The sequence below is a fragment of the Polyodon spathula genome, chromosome 17 (assembly GCF_017654505.1).
Source record: "Polyodon spathula isolate WHYD16114869_AA chromosome 17, ASM1765450v1, whole genome shotgun sequence".
NCBI lineage: Eukaryota > Metazoa > Chordata > Actinopteri > Acipenseriformes > Polyodontidae > Polyodon > Polyodon spathula.
In genome coordinates, this window is record NC_054550.1 from 35,622,590 (window position 1) to 35,643,615 (window position 21,026).

The 21,026-nt window shown below is 46.1% G+C and overlaps 1 protein-coding gene across 8 annotated transcripts in view; it reads left to right on the top strand.

Annotated features, from left to right (window-relative positions):
* LOC121329783 (kinectin-like) overlaps positions 1 to 19,384 on the top strand; it is a 35,419-nt gene extending 16,035 nt beyond the window's left edge. For 2 of the 8 annotated variants that reach the window (XM_041275570.1, XM_041275571.1), the window contains exons 12-38: positions 195 to 263; positions 1,392 to 1,429; positions 3,342 to 3,432; positions 3,720 to 3,788; positions 3,902 to 3,942; positions 4,686 to 4,776; positions 5,207 to 5,275; positions 5,367 to 5,404; positions 5,632 to 5,722; positions 6,660 to 6,728; positions 6,839 to 6,876; positions 7,325 to 7,415; positions 7,518 to 7,589; positions 8,265 to 8,308; positions 8,674 to 8,764; positions 10,496 to 10,582; positions 12,095 to 12,184; positions 12,590 to 12,664; positions 13,631 to 13,720; positions 14,128 to 14,220; positions 14,484 to 14,555; positions 14,664 to 14,747; positions 15,010 to 15,093; positions 16,776 to 16,859; positions 17,547 to 17,639; positions 18,207 to 18,317; positions 18,720 to 19,384. In XM_041275570.1, the coding sequence (XP_041131504.1) occupies positions 195 to 263; positions 1,392 to 1,429; positions 3,342 to 3,432; positions 3,720 to 3,788; positions 3,902 to 3,942; positions 4,686 to 4,776; positions 5,207 to 5,275; positions 5,367 to 5,404; positions 5,632 to 5,722; positions 6,660 to 6,728; positions 6,839 to 6,876; positions 7,325 to 7,415; positions 7,518 to 7,589; positions 8,265 to 8,308; positions 8,674 to 8,764; positions 10,496 to 10,582; positions 12,095 to 12,184; positions 12,590 to 12,664; positions 13,631 to 13,720; positions 14,128 to 14,220; positions 14,484 to 14,555; positions 14,664 to 14,747; positions 15,010 to 15,093; positions 16,776 to 16,859; positions 17,547 to 17,639; positions 18,207 to 18,317; positions 18,720 to 18,752 (1,998 nt within the window). In that variant the 3' untranslated portion in view covers positions 18,753 to 19,384. Of the gene's footprint in view, positions 1 to 194; positions 264 to 1,391; positions 1,430 to 3,341; positions 3,433 to 3,719; positions 3,789 to 3,901; positions 3,943 to 4,685; positions 4,777 to 5,206; positions 5,276 to 5,366; positions 5,405 to 5,631; positions 5,723 to 6,659; positions 6,729 to 6,838; positions 6,877 to 7,324; positions 7,416 to 7,517; positions 7,590 to 8,264; positions 8,309 to 8,673; positions 8,765 to 10,495; positions 10,583 to 12,094; positions 12,185 to 12,589; positions 12,665 to 13,630; positions 13,721 to 14,127; positions 14,221 to 14,483; positions 14,556 to 14,663; positions 14,748 to 15,009; positions 15,137 to 16,775; positions 16,860 to 17,546; positions 17,640 to 18,206; positions 18,318 to 18,719 lie in introns of those variants that run through there. The other 6 variants (XM_041275572.1, XM_041275575.1, XM_041275574.1 and 3 more) reach the window with 6 other exon arrangements.
* Positions 19,385 to 21,026: the final 1,642 nt, after the last annotated feature.

The following is a 21,026-nucleotide window of genomic DNA, read 5'->3' on the forward strand; positions in this document are numbered from 1 at the left end:
GCTCTCTACAGACCAGCACAAGCTGTTTTCAGGACGGCAGGGCCTTTTGTTTGACTTTAAAATTTAGTACGAGAAGACAAATTGCCCTCCTTTTGATCAGAGTTCAGCTTGTCAGTTCGGCTCTGGCTTTTTTACATATACTTGACATGTAGTTCTTCCAGCGTTTCACGCTTTGTGTTTTTTTTTCTCCTCAGGACCTGCTGAATAAGAACACATCTTTGACTGGTCATATTGAAACGCTGCAGGCCCAGGTGGAGTCTCAGGTACAGCCAGGGCACACATTTACACCATGCGTCTCACACAGGGTTTGTTTACGTTGTGGGATCGTGATCTGTTCCAGACCATGCAAGTTCTAGTGACATTTACATATTTTCCATTTAAAAAAACACATTAAAATGTGTTTATAGAATATCATAGAACGTGCTGATCTCCAGCCCACAGGCTGTCGGAGCGACAGCCCATGGGTGCTTTATTAAAAAAACGATTTAACCCTGAAGTGAACCTTAATGTGACATTGTCTGATGCAAAGAAATACCCGATGCGTCGATTGCAGCAGTATCTGGGTCGGCTGTCTATGTTTTAAACGTGTTGTTAGAGTTTTGTGACAGTTTAAGAATTGTAGACTGCAAATGAAACCAACACCTTTCCTTATTGGCTCAAGACAAGGTTTTGAGGTTTCCAGAATCGGGCTGCCTGTGGGAATGTGGAGAAAGACATGACCGTGCAGCTCATCTCGGAGTCACTGGAGCAGTTTAGTCTTGAATGTTTCTGCAGCTGGATAAACTGGATAGACTTTATATGAGCCGTGTGTTTACAGAGCCATTATCGTCATGTAATAGTTACCTGCAATTTCCTCATACTTAAGGGTTAGGCAAATTAAAACGAAATATTGCCATGTTTCTTTGTGACAGGATTTTTTGTTGTTGTGATTAGTTTAAATGATTTCATTGTTGGTTTGCGTAACCAGAGTGGGATTGAACTCTCGTTCGTTTTATTGTTCCAGTATGAGGCTGGTCTGTCACCACGTCACACCAACAATGGGATTATCAGAACCTGGGGAATGTGACTCTGTGTGGCAGAGAAGTAATCAGATGTGTTGCATAAAGAAATGAAAACCCTGTTCTGTAGTGTGGAAGGTGTTTTACTGTTTTCAGATGTCGGTACATCCCCATCGTGACCCAGTGTGGTCATGTTCTGTGCTTGCTGCTCACCCAACTCCATTCCCTGTAATCACACCCACAATGCATCTCCTGTGTTGGGAGGTGGGGTTAGACGTCAGTCTCAAAGCCCAAGCCTGAAAGCTGCGGAGCTGGAATATACATACAAGGGTTGGTTCCAGTGTGCAAGGAGTCTCGTTGCTCTGTGCTGAGCTGCTTCTCTGTGTCTTTCAGACTTCGATGGCATCGCTGGTGGAGGAGCTCCAGAAAAGGTGGGTTTCAGGTTCTCAAGCCCTTTAGTTAGGGGTGTGACGACTCACTGCGTATCGATGAATCGTGATACTCTCTTTACATGATGCATTGTAATAGAGGTACAGTATGCATTGGGATACAAGAACAGAAGCACAACTCAGGAAGTGGTTCCTGAATGAAGAATAAGTGCGTTATATAACTGGTATGAGTGCATACCCTCCACGGTAGTCACGCGATAAGTGATCATTCTATCTTCTAATGCACCATACAAATGGCCAGTCTGCACTGTCACATGTATCATGATACATGTCATATCGTGACATGCATATCGCAGTTTGTACCATGTCGTGACATGAGTCTATTACACCCCTGGCTTAATTAAAAAAAATAATAATGTAGTGCATGTAAATGGTCATGAGGGTGTCCATTGACAACAAAGTACAATGTATGTAACACACTAGATATTGTTGCCTAAAATGTAAAATGAGTGAAAACCTGTAGTGTGTGTGTATATTTATAAACTTTGTAAATTAAATGTCCTACATGAATGTTTTTGTAATTAAGAAAGTAAAAGATGTGATTGGATAATTGTACATAGAAGGATAAAATAAATTGAATGGATGAATAATAGGCTAGATACAAAGATGCCAACAGGATGCAATCAGTTAAGGAATTCAACATGCTCTTTATAGGAAGACAGTGTCTGGGTGATGGGGAGAGTTACTACTTTCAAGAAGTAGAACAAATAGAAGTGGATTAGTGAGCTCCACAAATCTGTTTTGAGAAGGAAAGAAAAGTATGCAGCAAATATGATGTAGGGGGTGCAATTCAGGTTCAGGCAGCCCTGTACTGCAGTAAAGTACAGTGCATTGCACAGTGTGACGCTGCAGCAGATTGTGGGTAACTGCTCTCTGCTGGTAGGACAGTGCATTGCACAGTGTGACGTGCAGCAGATTGTGGGTAACTGCTCTCTGCTGGTAGGACGGTGCATTGCACAGTGTGACGTGCAGCAGATTGTGGGTAACTGCTCTCTGCTGGTAGGACAGTGCATTGCACAGTGTGACGTGCAGCAGATTGTGGGTAACTGCTCTCTGCTGGTAGGACAGTGCATTGCACAGTGTGACGTGCAGCAGATTGTGGGTAACTGCTCTCTGCTGGTAGGACGGTGCATTGCACAGTGTGACGTGCAGCAGATTGTGTGTAACTGCTCTCTGCTGGTAGGACAGTGCATTGCACAGTGTGACGTGCAGCAGATTATGGGTAACTGCTCTCTGCTGGTAGGACAGTGCATTGCACAGTGTGACGTGCAGCAGATTGTGGGTAACTGCTCTCTGCTGGTAGGACGGTGCATTGCACAGTGTGACGTGCAGCAGATTGTGTGTAACTGCTCTCTGCTGGTAGGACAGTGCATTGCACAGTGTGACGTGCAGCAGATTGTGGGTAACTGCTCTCTGCTGGTAGGACGGTGCATTGCACAGTGTGACGTGCAGCAGATTGTGTGTAACTGCTCTCTGCTGGTAGGACAGTGCATTGCACAGTGTGACGTGCAGCAGATTATGGGTAACTGCTCTCTGCTGGTAGGACAGTGCATTGCACAGTGTGACGTGCAGCAGATTGTGGGTAACTGCTCTCTGCTGGTAGGACGGTGCATTGCACAGTGTGACGTGCAGCAGATTGTGGGTAACTGCTCTCTGCTGGTAGGACAGTGCATTGCACAGTGTGACGTGCAGCAGATTGTGTGTAACTGCTCTCTGCTGGTAGGACAGTGCATTGCACAGTGTGACGTGCAGCAGATTATGGGTAACTGCTCTCTGCTGGTAGGACAGTGCATTGCACAGTGTGACGTGCAGCAGATTATGGGTAACTGCTCTCTTCTGGTAGGACGGTGCATTATGGTGCTGAAGGCTAATGCTGTGCTCTTGTTCCCACCAGGCTGGCAGAGAAGGAGGCTCAGAGGAATGCACTGGAGGACTGTCTGAAAGTGGAGAGAAGTAGCTGGGCCAGCCGCGAGGCACAACTGCAGGTACAGCCCCGTTGTCTGAGAGAGGTGGGGCAGAAACATACTGAGTGCCTCTTGAAGCAGAAATCAGTCTGCTTGACACACCCATTCAGGGCAGAGAATAGCTCATAGGAGAGCTCTCTCTCTCTTTCTGATCTTTTGTGAGGATGAATAATGATAGCATTATGTGGTGGTTCACAACTTCACTGCTGAAATGTGTTCATTGTGTTAAAGCTCGGATCAGTTTGCAGGCTGTGACACCCCTAGTTCCCCTTTCCATTCGGGTGCTCATTATAGCTGTGTGTTTCCAGGCGGTGCACAACGAGAGCATGACGCTAAAGGCTGAGGTTCAGAAACTGCAGGCTCAGAACTCTGAACAGGTCAGATTAATTTATGCATTCATTGGTTAATGCATTTTACATATTCTTAATATTGCCGGTTTGCTATTTCCGCACTCACTTGACCGACGACTTGTTTCCTGTGTTCATTGCAGCAGGCAGCCTCACAGCTCATCTTGGAGCAGATGCACAAAAGGTAACTGTTGTCCTTATGTCTGTTTACTGTGCAGCTGATACCATGCAGTGCAATAGCAAGAGCACCCCAACACCCTTATTCTGCGGTCTATTAGGCATGGTCTCATCCTGAAGGCATTGAAGGGTATCTGGTTGAAAGGTTTTGTCCAGTGGTGTTGCCAGAGTTCATCATGGCAGGACTGCATATCTTCTGATTTGAGGGCTTCTCTAATCCTGCACACACCCCATCAAACCAACCAATTGAAATGCATGTAAACACACCTTAAAAACCCATGCATTAATTCTGTCAGTGTGTGCTATTTGAAATAAAAGCATGGTTTGATTATTCAGAATATTTGATTGTGTGTGATAGCTGTGAAGCCTCTAATGCTGGAAGGCCTGTTTGGGTAGGAGGGGGGTGCTTGCGTGTATTCACGCAGTCTAATCTCCTTGTGTAGGATCTCTTTAGTGGAAAGTAACAGAGCCTCTTGCCTTACATACATTTTGCAGAGCAGTTTGATCCTTTCTTGGTTTTACTGTGAGTTTAAGACACGCCTGAGCTTTTACCTGCACACTGTGGCTGATCAAGCAGGTAGTAAAAAGCTGGACTGGGTGAAACTGCTGTGCAGGACGAGTCTTATTGCCACTGCTGTAGATGAAAGCCATGCGCTGTGCTTTAGCGTTGGATCCCCACGTACTGCGGTCGCAGTGAAAGCAGGGTTTCTTTCATCCTTCACTGCAGGTCATTGATTTTTTTTTTCGCAGTGCACAGGAAAAGGAGGAGAAGATTGTAACCGTGGAGAATCTTCTGGAAGCTGGACTCATCGAGGTAGCAAATAAAGAGGACCAGCTGAAGGTACTGACACTGTCTTCAGATAGGGAGTGCTGTAGACTAGAATCTGCAGTGGGACGCTTGAAAACTGGAAGGTATAAACTTCACCCAACCCAGGCAGGAACAGTTTTCAGAAATGTTAGTTTCTTAGTTTGTTCATAGACTCAAACTTTAAATGTACAGAAAATCTGTCTTAAATTGTTCACTTTTTATAGTGAATGCTGCCTTAGTTTTTGTTTTGTTTTTATCTTAGAGTTTTGCTGTCATTCTGTTTGATTTTCATATCTAATAACACTGTTTACAGTACGAGAAGCAGCCACAGGCTAAATCAAAGCCTCCTCTGCATTTGTAGAAAATGTTTAACAAACCTGTAATCACACCCCTGGGTCTGCCTCAGTATTGCAACACGGGCTTCTATAAACGTGAACCCCTCCCTCTGCTCCTTCTCACCTAGGGCCTGAGGGTGGAGAACGAAGCTCTGAGACTGGAAGTGTGCCGTCTGCAGCTCCAAAACGCAGAACAGGTAACTCCCTCCTCCTCGTTCTCGCTATAGAGGGTTACAAAGCAAATTGCCTTCATGCCTTTTCTAATCTTCTTTTTTTTGTTTTTTCTAGACTTCTTCAGAGGCAACTGTAGAAGAACTACAGAGAGAGTAAGTGTCTGTTTTCAACCTTTTTTAAAAAATGTTTAATTTTTTTTTTTGCTTGTTTTCCTGCCTAGTTGAACAAGGCCGTGGGGGGGTGTAGTAAGTTATACACAAGCAGGACTCCAGAGATGGAAATGAGACTCCTATTGCATAACTACTGCATTGTTTGATCCGTTCCAGACTTCTTCAGTACGAGCTTGATTGGTATTTTTGTATTTCTCTTTCCCTATTAGGATTTTAGAAAAGGATGGGAGGTTGAAGTTCGTAGAGGACATGCTTCAGGCAGAGTTGGAGAAAGTATCAGGCAAAGAGAAGTTGATCCAGGTACTGAGCCCCATTGGCAGGGTCCCAGACAGGGGCTCCCCCCTCCAGTCCTGCATCCAGATGCTGCAGCTGATCAGCCTGTACCTGCTTCTCTGCTCTGCTCTGCCCGGCCACAGAAGCTGCCAGCAGGCAGGGTTGATTGTGTTCAGATTTGTTCATTGGTTTATTTGCCGGACTATTTAACCCCCAAAAAGCAGAATGGGGCGTTTTATATTACCATGTCTATTGTTTGTATAATGGCTCTAATGCAGTTTATTTGCACATGTGTGCAGTGGTTCCCTCCTATGTGCTGAAGAATCCCCCTGGATAGCTTGCTGGACACATTCAAAGAATGTGTTTTAACCCTCCAAAAAAATTAAAATCCATTAAGTACCTTTTATCATTGCCAAAATGGAAACAAATCAGACTTGCTGATCACAACAGAGCCCTGCAGCAGTCATAGGCCTCCCACTCCCCTGACTCCAGGAAAACGGAGTGCTGTACTTTCAGCTTCCTGATTTCTAGCAGCTTCATACCAGCTCTGTGTGTGGCAGTAATGGAAGGTGTGTGCTCGCTATATTCTTTAGATCCTTGGCCACAGCAGGACTGGAATGAAACAGCAGGTGGAGCACTTGGCTTTCCTTGCATAGTGTCTAGGGGAGAGCCCTGCAATGCTATGCTGCTTTTGCCTCAGCACCTCCCTGCTGTTCCTTCCTTGCACAGCACTGTCTCCCAGCCTCCTCCTCCTTCTCCTCTACCCCGTTTCCATGGTCCGTCACTTGTGTTTTATTATTGTATTGTCAGGATGTTGCCTTGTTTGTCGTTGTGTCTTCCATCTCTGAGAGCATACACTATACCTGTCTGTGTTTTAGTACACTGTCAGCTTGCCATTACTTTTCATTGCCTCGACTGTCTGTTGTTACAAATTCCTCTCCAACGCACGTCTCTCTGTCTGAAGGCTCTGGAGCTGCAGAGCGAGTCTCTGAAGGAGGAGGTGCAGGCAGCCAGACATCGCGAAGCTGAGCAGGTAAAGAGAAGGCTGTTGGGCTAATCCTGCTCTACGAAACCATTGCTCGCGTTTTGTTTTACCCCTGAGAGCGCTCTTCTCCAATATAACACACCTGTTTGTGTTTGCAGGTTTCCATAAGAAGCCAGTTTCAGGAACTCCAGATACTGTGAGTACACACTCCTACTGACTGGGGCCAGTGCACAGTAGGGGCTCTGGTCTTCGTGCCCACCAGACAGTAATAACCAGAGTACTTCTTGTGCTGCCGTCTCCCTTTCCCATTGCATGTAGGTGTGCCACGACCCCACACAGAGTATCTTCAGGCTGTCAAGTTGCAGTGCAGTGTGGCACAGCTACTGGCTGCAATCATGACGTATTGTATTGCCTTGATATTGGTAGGGTTCAGGACAATGCTTTTAGTTTCTGTTCACAAAGTTGGTAGCTGTTTTTTAAATTGCTATTGCACTGCTGAATGTAACGTTTCTGAATCTAGAAAGACGGAGTAGGTGCCTTTCTTTGCGATCTACACTAACTACTGCGTAATAAATCATAATCCAAAACTAACTAGCTGTATTTCATATGAAATATGCAATCATTTTTATGGGTCTGTTTTGCAGGCTGCAGGCAAAGGGAGAGCAAGTGCAGGTGCTGGAGCACGCTGCAGAGGAGAGAGGCAGAGAGGCTGTAGAGAGAGAGCAGCAGCTGCAGGTAGGCACCCTGTTCACTGTGATCAATGTGTATGTTTACATCCATCTATACCTACATACATATGACTTCTCTTCTCCCGCTCTCCTTTGCCGCGTTGCTCAGGTGCTGAGGGAGGAAAGCTCATCGCTCCGGGTGCAGCTGCTGGAGGAACAGCAGAGGGTGCAGGAGCAGCAGGTGTGTTTTTGTTTTGTTTTTTCGATACAGAAAATCCCTGTTTTTTTTGTTTATTTTATATTTTATTTTTAAGAGTAGGGTTGCCTGTTAAACGATTCAGTAGATGACCGTTTCTTCTGCTTGGATGCAGCTCGCTTTGTTACCCTTCCCGCTGGTTTCACAGACTCTGTTTAGCACTAATCTTGGATTACCTTGGCTGAAGAAGAATGAGCCAGTCAAAGATGGGTGCTGATCAATGAGCCTGTGAAACCACACGTTAAACTTATCTACACTTGTTATGAAAACCGTTTTTAAAAAGAGGGTGGATGAAAGTTTCAGCGTGCTATGCAAAAAGGAGTCTCGTTTCTGCCCCAGATGAAGATTTTTCAGGAAAATATTTAAACATCTGGTGCAGCGGTCGTTACCTGCTAGACAGCTGACTGCTGAGGGCACCTGAGAGGTCTGTTATCTACAGGTAATGACCACGGTAGAGGGGATTCAGGGATGGAAATAAGACTCCCATTGCATAGCAGTTTGATCCAGTCCTGGTTTTATTGTGAGTTTTTAATGAGGCAAACCTGAGCTTGTCACATATACACCTGTGGCTAATCAAGTTAGTAGTAAAACCTGGAATGGATGAAGCTCCTGTGCGATCATTACTGTTCTATTATAATCTTTGTTTCATTTCTCTGGTAGAATCAGGTCCAGATGGCGCCTCCAAGCCAGGAACTGTTATCTTCGTGAGTATCGTGTTTTTAGTATCACGGGGGCTGGGCTGGGCTGGTTAAAAACCGAGGCAAATCAAACTACTGTCATCTGTGTATTCGTGACAAACAGTTCAATGCACCATCAAATGTTTAACATTTCTTAAAGCAAACAAATGTCCTTTTTTAAATTTTTTAATGTATGCTTTTATTTTTATTTATTTTTCTTCTAATATTTAATAACCGTGTTGTGCAGTTCAGCTGCTTCTCCCTGTGTTGCTCTGTAAGTTAGCTTGAAAAGAGTTTTTCTCAACTCCCGGGTCGGTCTTGGTCTGTGTCACCCAGCCTCTGCTGTTGTTTTTAAGTGCCCTTTGTATCAGTGTTGTTTCTTGCTCCTCCAGGCTGATGGAGAAGGAGAAGCAGGTTGCTGAGCTGCAGAGTGAGCTGGGGGCGCTCAGGGAGGCAGTGGAGCTACATAGGAAGAAAAACAATGTGAGTGAGCTGGAGCGGGGAAGCACCAGAGAGCACCGTGCTGCTCACGAGCCGTTTAAACACAGGCCAGGAGAACGGGACCCAGGCTACAGCAGGGTGGCAATAAGACTCCCATTGCACAGCGCTTTGATCCACTCCTGGCTTCATAAAACACACCTGTGCTTGTTACACTGGGGCACAAGCTTGTAGTAAAACCTGTAGTGGGTGAAACTGCTCTGCAGTAGGAGTCGTCTTTCCATCCCTGATACAGGGGGCTGTGTTTCCACTTGAGCGGCGATGCTGTGCTTCTACCAGCTCTCACAGGACAGTCCACAGTTAAATTGCAACTTGGTTTTTATGTGATCTTCCCAAGAGGTTTCATTTTTAAAAGACTTAAAACTGTATTAATATTACACATTTAAATGATATTATCAAAAGCAGGTTTTTTACATAAATGCGTTCATTTTGAAATTGGAGACATTGTGCTTCAAACGTTTGTTACTGCTTGATTTCATTTTGTCAAAGTTCTTCTGGAACGTTTTACAGTTAAGAGGTGTTATTTGGAAGGGTGTGGTGGATTTTTTATTTTTTTTTAAAGCTGAAAATATGACTCATCGTAGTGTTCTCGTGTACTGCTTTTTGAGAAGATTTTAAAAGACCGCGTCGGAGTTCGAACGTGGTGGAAATGCGCAGTGTGCGGATCTGTGGCGTCCTGCTTGTTTCTGAGGTGCGTGTTCCAGGGCAGGTTTAGTGCTCGCTGGTTTAGAGAGACAGCCTGTTACTTACAAGTGTAAGTGTAGCGAGCGAGCTGCCCTCTTCACATGTGCTTGATATTGGTGGCTGTAAGAGGTAGGTTACATGTTAAGTTTTGTTCGTCATAATTAGAAGTATAATATATAGCATACGGTTTTATGAAAATGCATACACTCTTTCCCAAGCTCCACTCCCCTTTCTGGATGTACTGTGTGTGTAATATATATAGTGTGTGTGTGTTAGCCAACTGTCCTAATTCCATGGAACTGCTGTTTTCTCTTGGTACAGTAGGTGTACACATCTCAATATAAAAAGTAGTGTGACATTATTAGAGTCCTAGTGCAAGTTTTATTGATGATTAAAACAAATAGAAAGTGACGGCAGCCCTATGCACGGACTCGCACGCCCATGTGGCTCCCTTGTCTTGTACATTGTGGAAGTTTGTTCATCTTCAGGCCTGCATGCTGCTTTTTTCAACATTTCTTTCATTTCTAAAAGTTTACAAGAGGTCGTGCTGACACATGTATCGGGACAGAACCATGTGGGAATGTGGACCCTCTAGAAACTGAGAAGGGGCTTTTTTAAAAGTGTGGTTCCTGTTGTCCTGAGAGGGGATCTGGGAGGGAGCGGGTAAGCGCTGCACAAACTGATTATTCTGAGTGAGGTCTCCACAGAAATCAGGTGAGGGGCATTGGTGTTGATTTGAGCTAATTTAACATTCAGCGTGAAATGAAACAAAAGGCTTGTGTGGATCGCTGCTCTCCAGAGTCCTTGAAAAGCAGCAGTTAGCTCGATCCCAAGCAGCTGATTCTTCACTCGTTTCACTTGGAATGATGAATCAGCCCGATCCACACCAACAACCCTCACCTGATTGTCAGCACCTGACTTCTGTGGAGAGCTCCGTCTCAATCGGTTTGTGTGTCTCTAGAGGGGTTGTGTGTGTTTTTTGTTTTTTTTTTTCTGGCTGAACTGAATTGATATCTCTCTAAAACCGACTAGGAGCTTCGTGAGAAAAACTGGAGTGCAATGGAAGCTCTTTCAGCCACCGAGTCTGTGCTGCAGGGGAAACTCGACAAGACAGCCAAGGTTCGAACCCCACGTTCAGTCTCTGTTTTACATTAGAGTGGAAAAGTAAAAAATGAAAAAAGCACCTCCTACTAAACCCAGTCTCCTCATTTCTGTTGGTATCCTGTAAACGAACACGAGATGAAACCCTGAGTGAGGATCTAGTCAGCAGCAGCTCTGCTGATTTTAACCGATGAGCAATCTCATGTGTTATATAAAACCAGTAGAGTGCACAGTAAGAAGAGTACTGCTGCACTCGGACTATAAACACATTCCATACACATTGCTGCTGTTAGATTGTTTTGTTTTTTTAGTAATTAACTCCCCCCACACCTGTAATATGGGAAAGTAGCTGGCAAAGTGACCAGAGCACTGGTAGCTTCATTACAAATTAGACTCTTCAATTTTAAAAATGACTATTGCTGGCTAATGTGTTTCACGATCTCATTCCTTCATTCTCAGGGTGGGGCTGCTCTAGCGCCTGTTCAGAGTTGCATCAGACACGTAATCTCTTGTAAACTAAACAAGATTTTTTTACCTCTCTCTTTTAAAAACGTTTGGGGATGTCAGCCAGAAATGTGTGTGCGGTTGTGACTTGCCGCTGATTTCACTTTAGGGTTCATTACAGACAGCGGCATGCAATTCCCCCTCTCACCCCCTCCTGAATCTGCATGCTCCATTGTTGTGTCTGCATCCTGTTTTTGTGATTTTGTGTTTGATTTTGTCTTCCATTGTGTTTATTTTTTTTGTCCTAGATTGCTTTTCTGGAATGTTAAATCAGCCCGATCAATACTGGTGACCCTCACCTGTGGAGCACTTATCCGAATAATTGTTCTGTGCATTATATATATATATATAAATATAATGTATAGGTCCTCCCAACTGATGGGGAGGGGGGGGTAATATTTTGGCTTGGAATCCTAATTCAGGAAGTGGACTGCAAACTTTACTGTTCCCACTGGATTATAAGCAACAGCTTTCCAAACGCATCTCCTCCTTCCTATTTCTTTGCTAAACAATCCTCTTTGCATTTTTGGAAGCTTTCCTGCACCCTTCAGCACTACATAGAAAGTGATGCATGGAACACAGCCAGCAGAGGGAATGCTGCACATGCATATGTGTGTGTGTGGGGTGGGGGTGTGGGGGGGGTGTGTGTGTTACTGAGCAGAGTGGCTGCCCCTTGCTCCGCCAGTAACTTGATTTGCACAGAAGCTGCAGCGCATGTAAAACTGGTTTATTCAGTAGAGGATGTTATATTTGTGTAATTTGTGTGTATTACAGGTACCCAAGTTCGTTCATAATTTCAAATATAAAAATAAAAAAATATTTTACAGCACTTGGGAATAACCCCGGTTTGCATCAAATGCGTCTGTGGTTTTCCGAAGATTACTCCTAGAAATATGCTGTCGATGCAGTCTCCAGTGCTGGAAAATGCTCTCAAATCTCCAGTGCTGGGAAGTGCTCTAAAATCTCCAGTGTGGATTATCCCATTATTTGCCGTGTGCCTGATGAGAGGCTGTCCTATTTCCACAGGAGGGTCAGAAGGCGCTGGCCTCGGTGGAGATGCAGACCCGAGAGGCACTTCACAGACTGTTCCCTAGCCTGCCTCTGCCACGCAAACAGGTGACTGGCACCCCCATTCCCTCATGCACATGGGCTGCAGTGCCTGTGAGGAGAGCGATATCAAATACAAAATCAGAACCAAACTTGTTCTTAAGCTTGTGAACACCGTGACCACGTAGTCCTTCACGCATGATAGCCTCATATGGGGACAGAAACAAACACTCTTCTAGTCTTTAATGGGGACAAGTGGAAGATGCAAATGCATCATAGCTTCTAAGGATGCCATGTTTCCCCATGTCAAACCATGGAAGAACACTGAATAAATGTTCAATAAAAATATATATATATTTTGTGCCCAGACCAGTTTATTTTTTAAACCTATTTTCAATATCTCATGTTTGAAATGGTTAAAAAATAAATTGGTATTCATCTGTTTATTGTTATTATTGGTATTTCTTTCTGCAGAACCATCAGGAGTGGCTGCTAGAGTTTGAAACGGCTGCGAAGGAGGCTCTGGCATCGAAACCTGAAGACTCAAAGGTGTGCAGTCCAGCAGTATTCTCATTTTGTCGTGGCGCTGGTGCTGGCGCTGGGGGTTGTGTTTTCCAGCAGTATTCTCATTTTGTCGTGGAGCTGGTGCTGGCGCTGGGGGTTGTGTTTTCCAGCAGTATTCTCATTTTGTTGTGGCGCTGGTGCTGGCGCTGGGGGTTGTGTTTTCCAGCAGTATTCTCATTTTGTCGTGGAGCTGGTGCTGGCGCTGGGGGTTGTGTTTTCCAGCAGTATTCTCATTTTGTCGTGGGCTGGTGCTGGCGCTGGGGGTTGTGTTTTCCAGCAGTATTCTCATTTTGTCGTGGTGCTGGTGCTGGCGCTGGGGGTTGTGTTTTCCAGCAGTATTCTCATTTTGTCGTGGTGCTGGTGCTGGCGCTGGGGGTTGTGTTTTCCAGCAGTATTCTCATTTTGTCATGGAGCTGGTGCTGGCGCTGGGGGTTGTGTTTTCCAGCAGTATTCTCATTTTGTCCTGGCGCTGGTGCTGGCGCTGGGGGTTGTGTTTTCCAGCAGTATTCTCATTTTGTCGTGGCGCTGGGGGTTGTGTTTTCCAGCAGTATTCTCATTTTGTCGTGGCGCTGGTGCTGGCGCTGGGGGTTGTGTTTTCCAGCAGTATTCTCATTTTGTCGTGGCGCTGGTGCTGGCGCTGGGGGTTGTGTTTTCCAGTAGTATTCTCATTTTGTCGTGGCGCTGGTGCTGGCGCTGGGGGTTGTGTTTTCCAGCAGTATTCTCATTTTGTCGTGGCGCTGGTGCTGGCGCTGGGGGTTGTGTTTTCCAGCAGTATTCTCATTTTGTCGTGGAGCTGGCGCTGGGGGTTGTGTTTTCCAGCAGTATTCTCATTTTGTCGTGGAGCTGGTGCTGGGGGTTGTGTTTTCCAGCAGTATTCTCATTTTGTCCTGGCGCTGGTGCTGGCGCTGGGGGTTGTGTTTAATGTGTCTTATTAATGATGTTGTTTCCCAGCTGTTTGAGGAGAAGCTGAGGGAATCGGAGGAACTCCACAGGATTATGCAGAAGGACTGTGAGACTTACAAGAAAGTGCTGGCAGAGACGGTAAGGGCAGCGTTTTAAGTACGGATTCAGATGGTATAAACAACGGTGGGTTTGTTAATGAGCGGGTCCACTAATTAAAATAGTCTTAAGATCTGCTGCTGTTGACTTCAGTGGCTCACCTAATGAAAGTGACCACGGTGTGGAGAGCAGGGTTAGCCGCACCATCGGGAGCTTGCCGATTCAAATCGTGGTTGCACCAGGTTTTTCCGCAGGCAGTGCTTTGTGCTCTCATCCCAAGGGTTGGATTGGTGGGGGGAGGGTGGGATTTGCCTTATCGTGCTGCAGAGACTATCCATTCTGGGCTGGGCCTCAGAGTTCGGATGCTGTTTTGTATATTTTATTGTTAAAGGTCATGTGGTGCAAAGAGATAACCAGATGTGTAACTGTATGCTGCCCTGTGTCCACAGGAGGGGATCCTGCAGAGACTGCAGAGCAGTGTGGAGCAGGAGGAGTCCCGCTGGAGAGTGAAGCTGGAGGTGTCGCAGAGCGAGCAGAGACAGGTGAGAGCAGCTGAGCGAGTCGAGACAGCTGAGAGAGCAGCTGAGCGAGTTGAGACAGATGAGAGCAGTTCATTGGATGTACTTGCTTTGGATTCTTTTAGTTCTGCTTCCATCTTGTCAGGACCCCGTTTTACAACCAGAGTGTGGTTCTGTATCTTGATTAGGGTTCTGTATCCTGGTTGGAGTTTTGTATCCTGATTAGGGATAGGGTTCTGTATCCTGGTTAGGGTATTTACATGCGAAACCCACGACACTTGTTTCAGATGCACTTGAAGGTGACCAGGCTGGAGGAGGAGGTGGAGAGGCTGTGTGCAGACAGCAGGGAGCTGGAGAATGTGAGTGGAGCAGACTCGTGGCTGAGGGTTTTACTGGGGGGTGTTGGCAGGTCTCGAGCCCCCCTCGTAATGTGGGCCTGTTATTTTTTTATTTATTTATTTTTTCAGCTGAGGCAGGAGAGGCAGAATCTTGAGTTTCAGTTGGTGAAGGCAGAAGAGGAGAATGCAACCTATGTTTCGGAGGTCAGAGAGGTGAGTTTCCAAGCTGCTCCAGTCTGTTTTAGGTGTGCTAGTAATTGCCCCCTCAGACTTTTTTTTTTTTTTCTTCCTTACTGCAAAGACCAAAAGCGTTTCTTTTAAAACGGTTGTGTTTTTTTTTTTTTTTTTTTTTTTTTTTTTTTTTTTTTTTTTTAAATTGAACAATACCAAACTAAGGTATTCTCTTACTGCAACATGGAGGCGGGTGCCTCCCCGTGCTGGCGTCTAAACCCCGGTTTTAAACTTTTTATTTCAGCTGAAAGATCTGTTGACTGAATTGCAGAGCAAACTTGATGGTTCTTATTCTGAAGCAGTCAGACAGAATGAAGAGTTGAACTTGGTAAGACTGCTGTGCTGTAGACACCCTGGGGACCCAGCGCTAGGTAGAGGAGCCACACTACACTCTCACTAACGCAGCGCACTGAATCACAGCAGGGCTGGCCAGACCGTACCATTTAGGGGGTTCCAGCCCCGTCTTCAGTATTGAGTTTTGGTCTGCATTGCTCTGCCGTGCGCGTTGTGCTCACGTCCAGTCTATAGTATGTTGAGTAGACTGTGTGCAGGTAAAGGAAAAAAGATAATACGGCATAGATTTAGCACTCATCTTTGGGTACCTGACATGGCCAGCCCTGCGAAGTACTCACACCAGAACTAACCACCACGCTGAATTTACTTTACCTTTTTCTTTTAATAAGGCTTTCTGCCTGCAAAGTGATACTGATTTCATAGTTCCAACAGCACTGCTTTCCAGTCACGACACCCACGTTGGAGTCAGTATCTCAATCACGCTTTCTTCCTAACCCCCCAGGTCCACCTCCATTAAAGCTGGCATCCCAGACAGAGAAACCTTAGCATTAGACTGTTGTAGCCTAGTGCATTAGCTACTAGATATATTGGACATTAGATTCATTAGTCACATGGTGTATTTGTAAGACAGCAGGTTTAAATCCTGCACTCTGAGCTGATTCCACCCCCCTGCCCTCAGTAGAGCAGCTGTGCAGCTCGCAGCTCACACTTCCCTGCTCTGTTACTGTAGCTTTGTGTAACGCTGTGTTCTAATTGGTAGGAAATGTTCCCGTCTGCTTACACTGCAGGTGGGTACGGCCCTGTCTGCAGGTGGGTACGGCCCTGTCTGCAGGTGGGTACGGCCCTGTCTGCAGGTGTGACCACTGTAAGGCTGTAGTTAAACACAAAACATCTCCAACGTGCGAAAACGGCACAGCAGTCAAAGTGATTCGAAACAGTAGGGTTTAAAATTGTTGATAGAGATTTGAGATTTGAGGTAGCTTGTGATTTTTAATAGGTCATAAAAAACTCAAAGGAATTGCAGCCTTATGTACAGGTGTACATTATTCCTTCTATTGTATACCTCAGCAGAGCCATACACTATTAATCAAGCCCATGTCTAATGGTGGTGGTGGTGTTGTTATTATTACTATAGTTGAATCAATTGCATTGTATTCATAAAATATATTTAAAACGGTAGTTATTGGAATAAGAACCTCTCTGAGTGATTTGCAAACGCCATAAAGAAAAAAAAACTGCAGTGGGCCTAGGGTTTGCAGCAGTGGGAAGCTGTTGCACAAACGCTTTTAATTAGAAGAATAAAAAAGGTCACTTGCCTTCCTTTTTAGTCTTCAGTACTAAATCAGTGTTGAATTGGAATGAAGCCCCAGGCTGAGTTTATCACGCGATTGCCCACAGGCAGCGCAGAGCACCTGCCTGCTGCTCCGTGCTTCATTTACTACAGCATTTGAGAAATGGATCTCGTGGTGCTGCAGCAGAGACTGCTTCGTTTCTGGGCACAACTGAGCTCGTTACCTGTACACTGTGGCGAGTAAAGCTGCTAGATAATGCTATGCAATAGGAGTCTGGTTTTCATCCCTTCATTCACCCTGGTTACTAACCTGGCTACGCTGTGATCTTCCTGCTCTGTGGTTCCTGCGTTTTATTCCCTGTGTTCTTTCATGTTCCTCCCAGTGGTTGCTGTATATGTGACCCCTCGCCTGTTCTTTGTTTCAGTTGAAAACCCAGCTGAAAGAAACGCTATCCAAGCTGGAAGCAGAGGAGAGGGAGCGGCACAAAGTGGCAGGTGATCTGCACAAGGTGAGCACCTTCTTCATCTTGCCCCACCCCTTCAAACCTGGACTCTAACCCCACCAACCACTACTCCACCCCTTCAAACCTGGACCCTACCCCTACTCCACCACTTCAAACCTGGACCCTACCCCTACCCCTACCCCATCCCCACCAACCACTACTCCACCACTTCAAACCTGGACCCTACCCCCACCGCACCCCTACCCCACCCCTTCAAACCTGGACCCTACCCCTACTGTTACTGTTAAGTGTTTGCATAAGTGTACTGTGTAAGGCAACTATTTTTCATTCATTGTGTGCCTGTGCCATGTACAATTTAAAGGCTGTAAACAGTCCCCATATATAATAAATACAAAATTAGTGACGGGGGGCTTTTTATGATGTAACAAACATTGTCAATATGTTAATGTAAACGTCTAAACCTGTTTGTTTTTAAATTGAATTGGAAACTAACACCCCTTGTATAGAATCTGTTACAGGGATGGAAGTAAGACTCCTATTGCATGGTAGTTTCATTCATCCCAGGGGTTAATACATCTACAGTTGGAACAAGCTTGGGAGTCTTCTGAAACGCATAGTAAAACCAGGAGGGGATCAGACTGCTATGCAAAGGGTCAATTTGCATCCCTGTGTTAGATCAGGTCCGTATTAATAAATGCACATATATATGAACACTGGGCTCCCTTCTAACAGGCACAGCAGGGTCTGGACCTGATCCAGACAGAGATCCTCAAAGAGACGGGCCAGGCGAGTCTGATTGAGAACAGCACCCTCGCCACGGAGATGGTAAGTGCCCAGTGCACCCTGGCACGCTGTCGCTCACACCGCTGTGCTGCTGCAATCCCAGATACAGTGTGTCGGACACACCCTGGCACGCTCTCGCTCGCACCGCTCTGCTGCTGCAATCCCAGATACAGAGTGTCGGACACACCCTGGCACCCTCTCGCTCGCACCGCTCTGCTGCTGCAATCACAGATACAGAGTGTCAGACACACCCTGGCACGCTCTCGCTCGCACCGCTCTGCTGCTGCAATCACAGGTACAGAGTCAGACTGGGGGGGTCTTTCCAGCTTCATTCTGAGAGCTACTGCCTTACCTTTGTGTTTGGGAATGATGTCTCAAACATTTTATTAAAAAAATGTTTTTTAAAAACACATCCTGATGATTAGTGTCAATCCCAGACTACCTTACCTAAAGTAAAATGAGGTAGTCCAAGGTTGATGCTAATCTGGGGCTGTGTAACCAGTCGTACATGGGATTGTATTTTTCTAGAGTGGGCTTGGGGGGCTGTTGAAGCTCTCTCCAGAGTTAGCATGTTGGGGTCTGATGGCTATCTCTCTCTCTGTCTCACAGGAGGAGACGGACCGCAAGAACAGGATGGCAGGCGGGCTCAACCAGACAGTGAGGGAGCTGCAGCAGCTCCTGCAGAGTGTCAGCCAGCAGCTCAGCAAGGGGCATGAGGGGGTAAGAGATGAAAGGGAGGGAAACAAGGGAGCACAGAAGAGTGGTGAAAGGGGGAAGAGTGGACTAGTATTCAGTGGACAAGAAGGATCCAATCTAGCAGGAAGTGTGCCTTGCAACCCTAACTGCCATCCAGTGTTGGCTCACATGCTCAGCAAACGAACTGTTAAATGTGTTGTGTGGGTTTTTTTTTTTTTTTTTTTTTTTTTAACATGAAATTGAGATTTAAACCACCTGCAAAAAAGGGTTTAAGGTGGATGTGTATCCAGGGCCATGGAAAGGAAACGGTGATCGCGTAGACTTGCATCTCACACTGTCAAAGTCTTTGTAGGTCAGGGCAGCAGTATAAAATGGTCTCTTGCCTTGTTTTTTTAAAGCTGATTTTGTGTTTCAATTCTCTTTCAGAACGACGACAAACCCAACACAGCAGAGATATAAACAGGCATTGACATAACCAGCTGCCCAACTGAGCCTTACTTCTGTCACCCACCTCCTCCTCCTCCCTGATTTTAGTCATGAACACTGAACAGATTGTCCCGTCTCCTCATCCCTCTCTCCTCTCTGTCTCCAGGGCTCAGCTACTGACACACAATGCGGCTTCAGAGTTTAGTTTTATAGCAGCATCAGCAGTTTTTTTTTTTTTTTTTTTTTAAACAATCTCTTGGGTTTATACACTATTTTTTGCACCTTTTTCTGAACTTTCAACTTAGAATAGAATGGGTCTGTGGTTCTGTCCGGTCCCCTGGGTTCTGTTTGCCCGGCTCTGGTGGGAAGGTGTTTGGGTTTTGTAAGGACACGGTTTCTGGATTTTTCATGAGCTGGCAGTTTGGTCGCACCTAGACCACGAGCTCTGGTACCGAGGCAGCGGCTCTGGATTTGAATGCAATCCAGTCATACAGTCACGAGCTGCCTGAAGGTAGACAGGTGTAGCAGTGTTTGATTATTGGGGTGTGGGGCTGGGGGCGGAGAAGGGTCGTTGTCTTTACTCTCCAGTCAACACTCCGTTGTATTGTTGCTAATTTAATTAATACTGATCAATTTTAATAAAAGGGATGCTTGGTTTTCTGGTCTCCTTGTGGTTCTGTGGTTTGTTTTTGTTTTTTTGTTAAATCTTTATTTGACACTGGAACAGGATCAGAAGAGCAGGGCTGGTCTTGCATGTGTTTTGTGATTGCTGAAGTCCCCGCTAAAGCCACAAGGGGGAGCCTGTGTTCCCTTTTAACAGCTGTAAAATGAAGGCAATGCTTAATTGCTATAATCTCTGTGAGAGTGAGGGGGTGGGGTGGATCAGTGGATAAGCCTCAGACTTTAGCGTTAGTACATTTTGTCCCGGTACGAGGGAATTCAATCCTCGCTTTAAAGGCAATTAATTTCCTCCAAATAACGAAAAATGGGCCCACGCACAGGAAACTGTTCTGATATTGCAAGGAGAGAGGTTTGAGACGAAGGCCTGCTGGAAAGCAGCTATGTGTCAGTCTGATTGTGGTTGTAACGATGAATTTAAACCATTGAGTGTGATTCAGCGCATATAAGGTAATAGTTCCTGAGAGACGGACTGTGTTAAATACCCTTGCACAGCCTAATCCTCCTCACGTGGAGTGGCTGTGCTGAGGTAGAGCGAATCGCACTGCGGTGCCGTAATGGGAGAAAAGTGGAACCAGTTACTGAACGCACACGGAGCACTGCTCATCAGAGACACGTGTGTGTGGAGCACACGGAGCACTGCTCATAAGAGACACGTGTGTGTGGAGCACACGGAGCACTGCTCATAAGAGACACGTGTGTGTGTGGAGCACACGGAGCACTGCTCATCAGAGACACGTGTGTGTGGAGCACACGGAGCACTGCTCATAAGAGACACGTGTGTGTGGAGCACACGGAGCACTGCTCATAAGAGACACGTGTGTGTGTGGAGCACACGGAGCACTGCTCATAAGAGACACGTGTGTGTGGAGCACACGGAGCACTGCTCATAAGAGACACGTGTGTGTGTGGAGCACACGGAGCACTGCTCATAAGAGACACGTGTGTGTGGAGCACACGGAGCACTGCTCATAAGAGACACGTGTGTGTGGAGCACACGGAGCACTGCTCATAAGAGACACGTGTGTGTGGAGCACACGGAGCACTGCTCATAAGAGACACGTGTGTGTGTGGAGCACACGGAGCACTGCTCATAAGAGACACGTGTGTGTGGAGCACACGGAGCGCTGCTCATGTGTGTGTGGAGCACACGGAGCACTGCTCATAAGAGACACGTGTGTGTGGAGCACACGGAGCACTGCTCATAAGAGACACGTGTGTGTGGAGCACACGGAGCACTGCTCATAAGAGACACGTGTGTGTGGAGCACACGGAGCACTGCTCATAAGAGACACGTGTGTGTGTGTGATGAGCAGTGCTCCAGAGACACGTGTGTGTGGAGCACACAGAGCACTGCTCATCAGAGACGTGTGTGTGTGGAGCACACCAAGCACTGCTCATCAGAGACACGTGTGTTGGTGTGTGGTGTGTAACAGGTCCTGCTACTTTTCTTACTCTGGAGAACAGCAATCCACACAGGCCGAGGCAGATGTTTCCACACTTGTTTCACTCGAATGTGGTGCTGATTCTGCAGCTCTAGCACCGCATGAAGGGTCCTTTCTTTTAACGGTATAAAATTCCAGCTGCGGACAGAGCCCACAATAACAGCCCCCGCTGACACTCGCACAC